Here is a 14,864-nt window from a genome sequence, read left to right on the forward strand (position 1 = left end):
CCTTGAAATCCTGGGCTCCAGTGATCCTCCTGGCTCAGCCTCCAAAGTGACTGGGACCACAGGCACGCACCCCTAAGCAGGGGATTTTTCCCTTCACTTATTGATAATATATCTCAAAAACCAGATAGGTACCTTTAGCTATTTTAAGCATTTTGCTAAAGCCCAAACTTATTTTGAGTTTTAGATTCCCAGATATTATTCTCATTCATTTGTTCATAAATCTTTCATTCTGTAATGTCCTTTAAAGTCATAAGCATTAACACTATCTGCTGTCCAAAGGTTATTTCTAGTATGTCTAGAACCACTCTCTTTTTTTCCTAGTCTTGATTTTAAAACTATCATAAATATTTAAGGTTGGCTGAAAATTAGGCTCTGTATAAGTAAGGTTTTACTGTCACCTCAAGGAATTAAGAATAAACAAAATTCCTCTTATCTGGAAGTTTGGAAATGATGTGTTCCAGTTTATCCAATATTCTAGTGGAAAATGCATTGGAAAGACATCATAACTTTTGAAGAAAAAAAATTCACTTAGTGAAGTTTCATAACAGGACTATATTGAACAAATTATTCCACAATAATAGTAATCATAGCAAACATTTCTATAGTATTTACTATGTGCAAGGCACTGTTCTAAGTGCTTTATAAACATTAAATAATTGAATCCTTAATGATTCAGGATACACTTTTAGAGACTGAAGTATCCCATAGCCTTAACGATAAATACCAGCTGCTAATGTATGGACAAGTAGGATAGGATGGATTTAGGTGTCAGAGTGTAGGATATTACAGTGCTTATTATAAATATAATTGGCCAATTTTATGATCAGATTTAATCTCTCCAACTTCACAAAAAACATACAAAAGCTAGCAAGTTATGAAATTTGGTCTGAATGTAATTTCTCATTTACTAGCTAAAATCTTCTGTTTTCTTTGAAACCTTGTTAGTTTGCCCATAAATCTTATCCTAGAGCCGTCTCTAAATATATTCATCCACAGAAATACACATTCAAAGCTAACATTAACAAAAAGCCAAATAAATCTTCAGTGGATACCATATAGATTTCTAAATGGAAGGGTTATACATAACAAAAGATAAAAAATAAGAGGTGTTAACAGAACTCTAATAAATAGCTGGTTTATAAACTGATTTTATAACATGACCTTTAGAATAAGACATACTTCCACATTATAGGAATGACTTCTTCAATATTATATTTATTAAAATTCCTCCATGAACCAAGTTTATAAAGTTGATGTGAACTCAGAAGTATAAGAATTCGAGCTATTTTAAAAGATTTTGACAATAGGTTAATTATATGAAGACTTACCTCAAATTTTAGTTTTATGTATTGTTTAAGTCACAGTTTAATTTTAACAATTTAAAGACCCACTGGGCTTAATTTCAAAAGTTTATTAGTATGTGAAAGGTACACAGAAACTTTTTGTACGATTTTAGCAACTTTTCTGTCTGAAATTATTTCAAAATAAAAAGTTAAAAGAAGGTAGCCACCCTGTTTACTCTGCATATAGTCAAACCTTTGAAAATTTATGGTGTTTAATGATATTTACTTTAATGCTCATCAGTTATTTTCCTTTTAACAAGGCTATTAAAGATAAATATCCTTTTCCTATGAACAAATTAAAGACAAACAATTCTCTCTCTTGCCTTCCCTCCAACACACATACATTAGAACATACAGATTTTCAAAAAATGAACTGGGGAGTATACAATGGTACAACTACTTTGAAGTTAAGTTTGACAGATTTTAGAGTAAAACATTTATCTATCCTATGATTAGCAATTTCACTCCTAGGTATTCACTCAAGAGAAAAGCATACACTTAAAAAAACTTATATGAAATGTTGATGGCAGCTTTATTCATGATAGCTACAAACTGCAAAAAACAAAAATGTCCATTGACAGGTGAATATAATAAAATGTGGAATACTGATACTCAGCAATACTAAGGAATGAACTACTGATACAATTAACAAAGTGTAATGAGTGAAAGAAGCTAGACACAAAAGAGTATGTACATAGAATATTTTTAGTCCAAGAAGAGCAGAACTAAACCATAGTGATAGAAATCAGAAAGGAGTTTCTTCTTTAGGAGTAGATAGACTGAAAGGAGCATAATGAAACTCTCTGGAGTGGCTGAACTGTTCTATACCATGTTTTCAATATATGTAATCATTACATATTACAAAAATAATGCACATAAATTATACTTAAATTGAAATGAAAATTATACTTCCATTAAAAATGTATGTTCTAAAAGAAGAGGTCACAGGAACAAAAGGAAAGAGTTTTAACATTTCTATTTTCAGGATGCTTACCTGTCTAGGAGCTGATCATGTTTTTCTAAAGCATCCTTTTCAGCCATCACTGCTCGGTCCTTTTCAGCTACAGCATTATCCCTTGCTTCTCGGAGATTTCTAAAATTTAAACATACTTTTCAGTTATTTCAAATGCATAAGTATCTACCTTTTAAAGACTCATAAATTATTTTCTCAGAGGTGAACTATTTGACAATCTTAATGACTCATCACAGAGACCGGTGACCCAAATAATGTTGGTGACATTATATAAATCTGTCGGGCTTGGTGTCTCTAGCAGCATGCAGCAGTCTAAGTGCAAACATGGTCTATCTATAAATGTCATGCTACTTTTCTCCACAACATCTCTCCACATGGGTCAAAGGGTAAGCTAAACAGTTTACACAGTAACTCATTTAATCCTTACCATAATCTAGTGAGGTAGGAGGAACATATATATATATATATATACACACATATATATGTGTGTATGTGCATACATATATATATATATACACACGTATATATGCACACACACACACACACACTCATATATTATCCACAAGAAAACTGAGGTTTTGAAAAGTTAATAAATGTTCTATAAAATATTTTAAGTGATAGATATATTATGGAGATGACAAGATTCAAAATGGGACTGAAGTTTGAGATATGGGCAAAAGAACAGCTGAAACGGTGGACCTTGGAATTTAAGTTGTATAGGAAGGAAAGAGAAGGGAACACAGACAGGTTGACAGATTAGCAGAAAGTAGAAGGGACAAAGCACTAGAAGTCCTGATAAGATGACAAACAGATTAAATGGAAGTAGTTGTACAAGCAAAGTGAAAGAATAGAGATTGCTATTGGAGAATGGTGAGTTGGAGGCAAAATAGTACTTTCAGCAGCAAAACTTTAGTTGATAACAAGGCAAGCTATGACAATTAGAGTGGCTAAATGAAGTAGAGCTGAGATGAAGGTCAATATTAATGTAGGGCTCAAAGAAGTATGAGGACAGGGTATTAGAAAAGTCATCTACTTTAGCCGGGCACGGTGACTCATGCCTGTAATCCTAGCACTCTGGGAGGCCGAGGTGGGAGGATCGCTCGAGGTCAGGAGTTCGAGACCAGCCTCAGCAAGAAAGAGGCCTCGTCTCTACTGAAAATAGAAAGAAATTAGCTGGATAACTAAAAATATATAGAAAAAATTAGCCAGGCATGGTGGCACATGCCTGTAGTCCCAGCTACTTGGGAGGCTGAGGCAGAAGTATCTCTTGAGCCCAGGAGTCTGAGGTTGCTGTGAGCTAGGCTGACACCACGGCACTCTAGCCCAGGCAACAGAGTGAGACTCTGTCTTAAAAAAAAAAAGAGAGAAAGAAAAGTCATCTACTTATGGTGGTGATGATAGTAGGAACAGAAATTGACAGAAAGAATATATTTAATGTCAATTAAGAGAAGTGTTCAAAAGCTGGAAGGTAACAACGGTGACTAATTAGGAGCTTGAACAGCCAGGCATGAGCCTTCAAAGATCAAATTGTTTTTTATTCAAGGTGAAACTTTGGATCAAGAAAAATACCACCAGTAAGCTTCTTTCAGAGAGTCACTTATTTTTTTAAATCTCTTTCTCTAATAGTTACAACATAGAATATAACACAAATAAATGATTCTGCTCACTTAAACCCTACAAATTCCTTATGTTGTATTTTCTAACCTATTTTATAGCTGAGTAAACTGAAGTTTTAGAGAGCTTACGTACCCAGCCCCAAGTCCTACTGCTTAAGTGTTAAAGCACCATAATTTGAATAAAGCCAGTACTTTGTATATCATACCACCCTATCTCCATGAAGATTTGGATAGGATCTTAGAATTTGGCTTTTTATTATTCATAGAGAATGCCAATAGGGAGTCATGAAAGTCCACATTTTGAATACATCTATCTAATGAATATTAGATAGAAATGCTGTAGTGGTCATACTTGCTGTGCTGGTACTCGATACAATCTTTTGCACGGTGATACTAACAATAAATTTAAAATTTTAAACATGTCAACCATTAGAGATTCACCAGTAAAACAGTTTGAAGCCAGAAATAAAATAGTTTTTTTTATAAAAAGTTGGAATATTCTCAACACAAAGAAATATGTTTGAGATAATGGACTTGCTCATTACAGATCACATGTATCAAAACATCACTATGTAACCCTTGAATATGGACAATTATTGTCAATTAAAAAAATAAAAGAAAAAAGTTGGAGTATAAGTAACTCCTATTACAAAGAAAATAAATTAATTTTGGATGTTTTTATCTAAGTAGAAGTACATTCTAAAGTAGCTATCACAAAATGGCATATTGTTATTGTCTGATGTCATCCTAATTGCAATGACATTCAAAAATATTCTACTATTATCAAACCAACTAAAACATAAAAAATTAATTTTATAGATAGAATAAAATTCTCAAAGTATATTAAACATTTATGTATTTTTCATTCCTAGATGACCAAAATATTTTAGTCAGTAAATCACCATAAATTGGTTTCAATTTTCATTTCTCAAATATAGCCTCATTATTCTACATGTTATTTCAGTTGCATAATTCCAAGTAGGTTACATTTACAGAATTAATTAATCATAAATGCTTAATTGATAGATGGAGAGGCTTCAGTTCTTAACCATATTTCCTTTCTTGCAACAATGGGCAATAGAAATAAAAGCAAGACACAGGGAACAAAACAAAACCCAGAAGGGCTTCTAAGACGAGATATGATTAGAGGGTACTAGCACATTCATCATGCCACAATCTATATCATCCAGCTAACTATAAGTGCTGTGTTAAGGCTACAAAGAGAAGGAGTTGATCATTTTTAACTGGAATAAGAGAAGTAAGTGAATAAAGGGAAACATTTCAAAAAAGTGACATTTAAGTTGGACCCTCAAGGACAATTAAGTAAGGCAATTCAGAAAGAGAAAACTGAAATGAATAAAGTGCTAGAAGCTGAGGCTTTTGCCAAAAGGCCCTCTTCTAGGTGTTTGTGGGTAAAGTTTCTTTGTAAACCCATTCTCCTTAAGACACACCATACCTTCCATATCCAGTCCACAACCTGCATACTTTAAACAAAAAGCAGTCTAATTCCTTATAAGGAATAAAGATACAGATACTTTCTTTAATATTACCAATTCACATGTTTCAAATTAAGAGAGATAAACCTAATGTATTCTTCCACTGACAATAATAGTAATAGCAAACATATAGAGTGTTTACCATGTGCCAGGAACTGTTCTAGGCACTTTATATATCACAACTCATTTAATTGTCACAACAATCTCACAGTGTAGGTTGTATCATTACCTCCATTTTACAAATGAGAAGACTATCACCATCATATTGGTATTAAATGATCAACACTTAAATGCATACACAGTAATAACATTCATTGAGTGTCAGGCAGATGGGGGAGGGGATGTGTATATACACACATAATGGGTGTGGTGCACACTGTCTGGGGAATGGACATGTTTGAAGCTCTGACTCCGGTAGGGCAAGGGCAATATACGTAACCTAAATATTTGTATCCCCATAATATGCTGAAATAAAAAAAAAAGAGAAGACTAAAACACAGAGAGGTGAAGCATTAGCCTATGATCACATAGCAAGTCAGTTACAGAGCCCACATGTGAACCCAAACAGTCCAGCTCCAGAGTCTGTGCTCTGAATCACACTATGCTGCTTCTCTTAAGATTTTCTTTGTTTCATAGATGTTTTCTCCTTGGGAAATTCTGATATCAGGCAATTTATATTACATGACCACCTCATGGCACAAATAGATGTTAAATCAAAATAAGCCTTGAAAGAATTGTGAATATATAATACATTTGCTTTTATGGACCACAGTATGTATTACATGCTCTTTCAAAATTAGACTGGTTTGAAAAAACACCAGATCGATTGTATTCCTGCCATAGACAAAACAATAACTTTCATATAACTAATAAATTATCCATTTCTAAATGTTAAACGCATTAGAAAATGTAACAGAAATACAATTACAGAACGAATAGCAGGAATACAAATGTTCTTCAAAAGAGATGCTGGAAAAATTGATAGAAGCTATCTGTAGCATGTATAAGCTAATGAAGCTCAAGTTTTGAAAGTCCAAACTGAGTGCATAATCAAATGTAATTGTAATAACACAGAAAGATGTTGGGAGTTGGCCAATTGGCCAACATAATAAATGTTTTAAAATACAAAAATCTGAATACATCATCCTAAAAAATACTTTTATAAAGCTAACATTTGATTCCAAAACTGTGTTTTTCGTGATTCTTTCATGTTGTTTCCTAACTCCATGAATCTCCCATATACACATACAAATCTCTCCTGTCCACCCTGTTTGTACGTGGAAGGTAGACTGAGAGGAAAGATAGAAGGGAAAAGGAAATGTTAATCAATCCTATGTGAAATGCAAAGGGAAAGTGAGTCTCCTAGTATTATAACTAGAGTGTCCAAATAATGTATTTTTCAACCCAAAAATAATGTATTTTTAGAATGAAAGAGGGTGCTATTAATAATTATGCCAGAGAAACAAGCATAAATCTACACTTTTCTTGGACAAACTGGGAGATACAGTTACCTAAATTATAACATTCAATTAAGAAATTTAAAGAGTTAAGTTCTTAATTATTTCCCTAAGAAAAGGTCTTAATATCACAATAAAATAGACATATTTTATATGCAATAAAGTACCACTTGTGCAGCAGATAATTTAATAACATGTAAGTTTATCTAGAAGTATTTCACCATTAAAACTTGAAAACCTCAGTACAAAACATATGTAACAACAGACTACTGTATAGGATGGAATGTGTTTTCTTACTACTAGATGATAAATTTCACAGTACCAACAGGCCAAATCTAAATTTATATCGGAAAAGTGGTAAGAAAAATGTTAGAAGAATGAGAAAAACTTAAGGAACCCTTGAAATTCTAATACTAACAAATCAGTTTGGCAATGCCAGGAGCATGTCTTAGCCTGAATAAACATCACTAATGCCTCAGAATTTGAAATTTACCAGGAATAAATAGTGCAACAAAACAAAACAAAACAAAACTATGGCTGGTAAAAGAGCTTACAGGCACAACAACTAAGCAATCCATTCTTTTCCTTCTTTGCCTTCATGTAAAAATATTTTTGGCTAATAAAAGTAAATATATTTTTTCCAGTTGGAACTAAAAGGGATTGAAACAGGCTGTTTTATATGACAGCTAATTTACAGGGAGGTGCTTGAATTAATCACCCCTACTTCCAGATTCTTCTTCCTCGACAAAACAAAACTGCCTATTTCCATATCTGATGCCTTTGTTTCTAAGATGGTATAAAACAGAATGGTTCCAAGTGGATTATCTTCTGTTTATACTCAATGATCAATAATTTTTTTTTTTTTTTTTTGAGACAGAGTCTCACTCTGTTGCCCGGGCTAGAGTGCCATGGCATCAGCCTTGCTCACAGCAACCTCAAACTCCTGGGCTCAAGTGATCCTTCTGCCTCAGCTTCCCAAGTAGCTGGGACTACAGGCATGCACCACCATGCCTGGCTAATTTTTTTTCATATATATATATATTTTAGCTGTCCATATAATTTCTATTTTTAGTAGAGATGGGGTCTCACTCTTGCTCAGGCTGCTCTTGAATTCCTGAGCTCAAACAATCCACCCGCCTTGGCCTCCCAGAGTGCTAGGCTTATAGGCGTGAGCCACTGCGCTCGGCCTCAATGACCAATAATTTTACCATTAATTAACATAGTTGGCTGAATAAATAGGATATAAATACTAAATAAGCAAAGTAGAAATCTTATTTTATAAAATTTCTTGGGGGAAGAAGAAGAGTAGAAACTTTTTGAGATCATTGTTGACTGAAAATGCTACACTTTCTTATCCTTTTATTATAGTTGGTGCTACAGTTTGAAAGTTTGTTCCCCTCCAAAGTTCATGTTGAAATTTAACTGCCATTGTAACAGTAGTAAGACATGGGACCTTTAAAAAGTGATTAGACCATGAAGGTAGGACTGGTGCCATTTTAAAAGGGTCTGTTAAGCCCCCTTTTTCTCTCCCTTATCCTCGTGCCTCTGACATGTGATAATGTAGTAAGAAGGCCCTTGCCAGATGCCAGCACTTGATATTGGACTGCCCAGCCTCCATAACTGTGAGCCAGTAAATTTCTGTTCATTATAAATTATCCAGTCTCAGGTATTCTGTTATAGCAGCACAAAACAGACTAAGACAGTTGGTGCTCAAGCAGATTTTTTTTTTTCATTTTCTAGATGTGAAAACTTAGGTCCAAAGTAGGTAAGTTTCTAACCGCAATCATGGTAAAACAAAACAAAACAAAACAAACAAAAAAACTAAGCACCAAAATGCAAAACACTCATTTAAAATCCATTAATGTGTTGAGATTTACAAAGTAGCTGATGGGATAAAAGGTAATATATCAAAATGAAACTGAGTGAATGTGGTAGATGGTAACTGCTATATATCAGTAACTATGCTTGGTCCTGATCAAATCCATTGTAAACTTCTGTGTAGGTTTTCATCTAAACCAACAGCCATCAGATTTCTAAAAAGAAGTATCAGTTCAGTCTTTCACTCAATAAATACATATTGAGCACTTACTATACACAGGCAATAGTATGTGGAAATCTGGCACTGAACGACAAATGAAAATTCCTATTCTCATGGAGATTACATTCCAGTAGGAAAAAAGCCAAAAGTGAATATAGTATGGTAGTAAGTCATAGTGCTTTAAAGAAAATCAAAGCAGACTCTCCCACGGAGATGGGAGAAGAAGAATTTCACAATTTAAAATAAATTAAAGTGGTCAGAAAAGACCATATATTAATAGAACGTGTCATTTGAAGACTTGAGGAAAGTAAGGAAAACAGGGCTCTAGGGTATAATCTAAGAGTGAATGGTTAAGCAGTGAGAACTGTAAATATTATACAAAGGACCAGAGGTGGGAGCAAGCCTAACAGGTCAAGAACAGGAGGCCAGTGCGACTAAGCAAGTGACTGGAACAGAGTATTAAATGAGGATAGGGTAACTGACTTAGTGTAGATCAGGTAGTATCATAGGCCACTATAATCTTTTACACTTTCACTGAGTGAGGTAGGGAGCCTTTTTATTTGAACAGAGGAGTGATCCAATTTGACTTGATCGTTTATCAGGAACTGTGCTAAGAATAGACTAAAGGCGGAAAGGAAGGAACCTGGGGGACCACTTAAGAAGCTACTGCAGTAATTTAGGCAAGAGATAATGGTGGCTTGGATCAAGGTAATATCTGTGAGATGGTAAGAGGTCATAAATCCAAAAGGATTTGCTGTTGAATAGAATACGGAATGTGAAAAAAAGAAAAAAGTTTGAAGATGACTTCAGGTTTTTGTTCTGAGCAAGTGTAAGAATATAGTTGTCTTTAATTGAGCTGGGTAAGACTGAAGATGCAGGAGGGCTGGAGGTAGAGTGAGACAGAAGTTTGCTTCTGGATATATTAAAGATGTCTATTAAATAATCAAGTAGAAATGCCAAGGAGGCAGCTGCAAAAGATGTCAAGAAGACAAGTAGAAACCAACAAAGGGACTGAGTAGGTACAGCCAGTGAGGAAGAGAAAAAGTTAATAGTGTAGTATCCTGGAAGTCAGTTAAAGAATGTGTTTCCAGGAGTAGGGAGTGGTCAACTGTGTCAAATACTGCTGGTAGGTCAAGTAAGATGAGACCTGAGAAGCGACCACTGGATTTTGGCAACAGGAAGGTACTAGAGTTGTATAGTGAAAACATCTCTGTTGCATGCAGAGGTTATTGGGGGGAAGGGGAGGCTTAATAGCGGATTTTAAAAAACAGAAATGAAGTCTGAAAAACTCTGCAGGACTTTGGCTATGAAGGAGAGCAAAGAAATATGGAGGTGGTTAAAGAGGGAAGTGGAGACAAGAAAGCCTTTTTAAAGATAGGGAAAATAACACATTCCTATATAGTTGGGAACTATCTGGTAACAAGAGAAGAACTGACAATACAGCAAACAAAGAGGAGAATTCCTGGAGTTATGTCCTTGAGCAGGAGAGACGGGGCAGACGCTAATCACAAGTGGAAAGTCTGGGCCTTAGGAGAGTAGTGGCAGAGAGGTAGGCCCTATCAAAAAATTCTTCCATTTTAAGACATGCTTGAAGTTCTGACTCAGGGGGATGGGCGGGACATGGGCAATATATATAACCTGAACTTTTGTACCCCCATAATAAGCTGAAAAAGAAAATTATACCATTTTATATAAAACTAAAGTCCTCTTTGCTAATTTCCAAAATTATACATCTTTTATAAAGTTCTAATGATCCTTACTCAGCCCTCAAGCATGGAGTGGGGTTTGCAAACTCTCTTAAAAGACTGAATTTCTCTTCTATATAAATTACCTTCAAAATTAGTTTTGATAAGAAACCTTTCAGTTTTCACAGCCCTGACCAGTTAAAAGGGAGGCTGCATTGCATTGTAGAGTTAGACGTATCTACTTTTACCAATAAAGTGTTTGTAGTAATCATAGGCAAATCATACCTTCTGTGTCTTAGTTTCCTAATTTGTAAAATGGGGATATTAATACCTACAACTGCATAAAATGTCCTCTTTAATTCCCTCTACAATGTACCTTGTTGAGTACAATGCTTGATGCATAACAGGTACTCAGTAAACAGTAGCTACTGTTAGTATGCTATCTAAATATGAAAAACTAAATAAAAAATATGAAAGTATTCACATAGCAGATAATAATTATAGCAATGTTTCCCCCATTTTTTTTTACTGTATAAAAAGAAAATGATAAAATTTGTCACAGCACCCTGGGGAAGACAGAGAAGACTGCTGGAGGGCTGAGGGGAGTCATATCTGGTGTAGAGCAAAGAAACATCTCTAGTAGTAAGCTAGGTGATCTTAGGCAAGCACTTTTGGGCTTGGTCAGGCAATGCTACGTCTGTAAAAGATCAAGAATTAATTGTTATCTTCCTTTCTAAATCTTGTCTGCACCTGGAGTTAATGGCCATGGTTTATCACCTACCACTCTGAGACTACTAGAGAAAAGGTAAAGTCATTCTTGATGTTCACTTCCTGTCAATCACTAGGTCTTGCCAATTCTACTACCTAAATATTCTTTATATTTACCTGTTATTTTTTCTTTCCACTTCTCATCTTCACCTAAACTTTGCAATAGCCTCCTAACTAATCTCCCTGTCTCCAGGCCCTCTTCAACTATAATCCACTCCACATTGCAACCACATTTACAAAAAATGAGTAAATCACATCACTTACCTATTAGAAAACCTCCAAAAATTCCCCACTGACAACAGAGCCTGTAAAAATTTGGCCCAATCTTACTTTACCAGCCTCCCCATCTCCAAATAAACTACACAGTGCAGTGAACACATGTGGTAAACACTTACAGGTATAAACAATATAGTTAATAATAAAAGATAACTGATAATAAAAATTCATTTATAATTATTTGAGAAGTTGAGACACTGAAAAAGTTATCTGCAAAGCCATATACTTTCAGAATGATCTAACTAAAAAGACAAAGTAGAATATTCTTAAGTTTTTCCATAAAAGAACTTAAAACACTATACAGATTATCTCGTAAGATATGAACAAAAGAGGTCTGTTTGTTTGCTCAAGCACTAATGAGGACATACACTTTTAAAATGATGAATGGAACCTCTGTAAACTAGTTGCAATTCATCTATTGTAATGCATCACGTACACTCAGCTAACCTTTGTAAATAAACTTAGATTCAAGATTCAAAGTTAGTTATTATCACTCCAAGAGTCTACAGAAATTTCAAGTTTATATCATTAAAGTTCCTTCTTGAGTACTTCTGGATGATAATAAATGGCGGTCAAGATGGTTTTTACTGATATGGTGGGAAATAAAATCACTAAAGCAATACTAATTGTTACACTTAAAAGCATCTTTTCTCTACTGCCTACCACCTTTCAAACAACTGTAAGGCTATCTGGATTTCCAGATTCTGTACAGCATTAAGAGCATAATGAATGCCTCTATCCTTATCCTTTTTCTACTAACACTCACAATAGTTCTGTATTTATAATAACAAAACTACCTTAGATAAAGGTAATTTTATTTTCTGGAAAAACTTAAATAATCAGCCGAATTTATCTTTCTTAATTTTCTCACAGTATTAATTAGGAAACAAATAAATTAGCAATTTTATGCAGAAATTTAGACAGAAACAAAGGCATATATACCCTCTATGTCTATATTATGTCATTTAAGAAAAATAATTAAATGCCATAGAGATAATGATTTAAGGATAACTAAATTTTATAACAGTGCCTTATGATAATGACAAATAATTCCATAATGTTATCAGCTGACTTTTATATAATGTTCATTTTATTTAAATGGTCAACACAATGGATAAACAAATTTTCATTTAAGTATTACATGTAAGCACAAGGTATCCAAATAACTACATTTATATATAACTTTATAATTTTAATATACTTTTCACAAATATTATCTCATTTAGACCTCAAAGGCTGCCCTGTGAAGTATTATCATTCATTAGCTATTCACTTTTTTTTTTTTTTTTGAGACAGTCTCACTCTATTGCCCTGGCTAGAGTGCTGTGGCATCAGCCTAGCTCACAGCAACCTCAAACTCCTGAGCTCAAGTGATCCTCCTTGCTTCAAGCCTCCTGAGTAGCTAGAACGACAGACACATGCCACCATGCCTGGCTAATTTTTTCTACTTTTAGTAGAGATAGGATCTCACTCTTGCTCTTGGTCTTGAACTTCTGAGCTCAAGCAAGCCTCCCGCCTTGGCGTCCCAGAGTGCTAGGATTACAGGCGTGAGCCACTGTACCTGGCCATGCTAGCTCATTTTTAAAAAGAGGAAATTAAACTTCAGGGATAGTAAGTGACTTATCCACCCGGCTAATAAATGGTAGAGCCAGGATTTAAGTTCAGTCTTTTGATCCAAATCTTTTTCATAATCTACTTCTGTTCATGGAATAATGTCTTATTTCCAAATGTGTAAGAGGGTCCATAATAGTTCAGTCACATAATACCTACTAAGGAAGAAGTTCTTTATATAATAAATCACCACTGGAGTGAGTTTCACTCATTATTTCCCACAACTCCAAACTGGCCTTATAAAGTAACTACAAAGTACAGAAAAAGACAAGAAGCTTAACTCACAGATTAGGCCAAAGCATAAATACACATTTTCATTCCAACTATTGCATTTTTGATGTATCTAAATACCCAAGTTCTCTCTTTGCCTATCTCTGCTTTTTCTAAGTCTTCACTTCTACCTTCTTCATCCTCTCTCAATTCCTTAACTTCAAAAACTACTAGAATGATTGCAGGGACAGATACTGAGATTGGAAAGCATGAATTTCACCTTTTTTCCCCCCATATTCAAGAAGAGAAAATAAAAAGCATTCTCTTACTATCCTTCAATGTATAGGAAGCAAACTAAAGGCAAAATTTATTTTTCTTATCTTACCATTTCACTTTCTTCTAAAAATGTTTATTGGGGGAGAGGTAAGGAGACTAAGTATAAATATGAAAATGTAAGTATAATGTTAATACTTCATCCATTTTAACTCACATAGTAATAGCACACATCCTGATAAAATACAGGTAGTTAACAAAATGATACAAAGGCCAAAGCAAAAGATTAATTTACTCAGACACAAAAAATCCTAAATGCGTAAACTTGTTCTGAACTTCATGTTTTATAACAAGAAATACTAAAATCCTTTCCTTAACCATGTTAAAGTTCTAAGATTTCAAAAGAAATGACCTACAATTTATTTTTACCTCGTGGAAGACTAGTGGGACAAAAGCTCTAACTTCAGTTAAATCCTGCCACAATGAAGAAACTATGATTCAAAAAGATTCAGTCACATACAATAAAGGGTTGGATTATTGTGAGGTTAAAATGATAAAGGCAAGCCTGTACAACTAGCTGGTTAGGTGTCTTTGTGCAATTCAAATCCATCTGGGTTCAGGCTGCGGTTTGGCACCACCTGGTGGCAGCTGCCTACGCTAGCCTCACGATCCATGGGATCAATTCTGGGTCCCGTGGCTGGCTGAGGGAGGGATCCAGGGCAGCCCCAATCCCAGGAAATGCTTGGTTGGGTGGATTTTGAAGTGGATATGGGGCCAGAAGAGCACTGGGGAGGAGACAAGGAAATCTGCTTTTAGCTTTCCTGCTTGCAGAAATGGCTCTCTTGGCTATTTTTCCAAGTTTTTATATACGCTATACATTTTCCCAAACCCCTTCCTTCCCTTAGCTTGTAGTTTTACTCTTACTCATCACAAGGTGCCAGGATGAGAGTATTTCTTCTTCATTTATGAGTCTTCCCCGATTCCTCCCAAGGATGGGTTAGACACACAGATGGTCTCATCCCTTGTATCCTGTCATCTTCTCCATTATCACCATACTTACGAAAATTGTTTCTCTATTTGTTTTTATCCTCCATTAGACTGCCAGTTTTGTGAAGGCA

At 34.8% G+C, this 14,864-nt stretch overlaps 1 protein-coding gene across 3 annotated transcripts in view; it reads right to left on the bottom strand.

The window, feature by feature from the left end:
- Positions 1 to 14,864, bottom strand: part of PIBF1 (progesterone immunomodulatory binding factor 1) — a 189,059-nt gene that overhangs the window by 130,697 nt on the left and 43,498 nt on the right. For all 3 annotated transcript variants that reach the window (XM_045567309.1, XM_045567310.1, XM_045567311.1), the window contains one exon: positions 2,338 to 2,436. In XM_045567309.1, the coding sequence (XP_045423265.1) occupies positions 2,338 to 2,436 (99 nt within the window). The remainder of the gene's footprint in view (positions 1 to 2,337; positions 2,437 to 14,864) is intronic.

The sequence above is a fragment of the Lemur catta genome, chromosome 13, assembly GCF_020740605.2.
Source record: "Lemur catta isolate mLemCat1 chromosome 13, mLemCat1.pri, whole genome shotgun sequence".
Lineage (NCBI taxonomy): Eukaryota > Metazoa > Chordata > Mammalia > Primates > Lemuridae > Lemur > Lemur catta.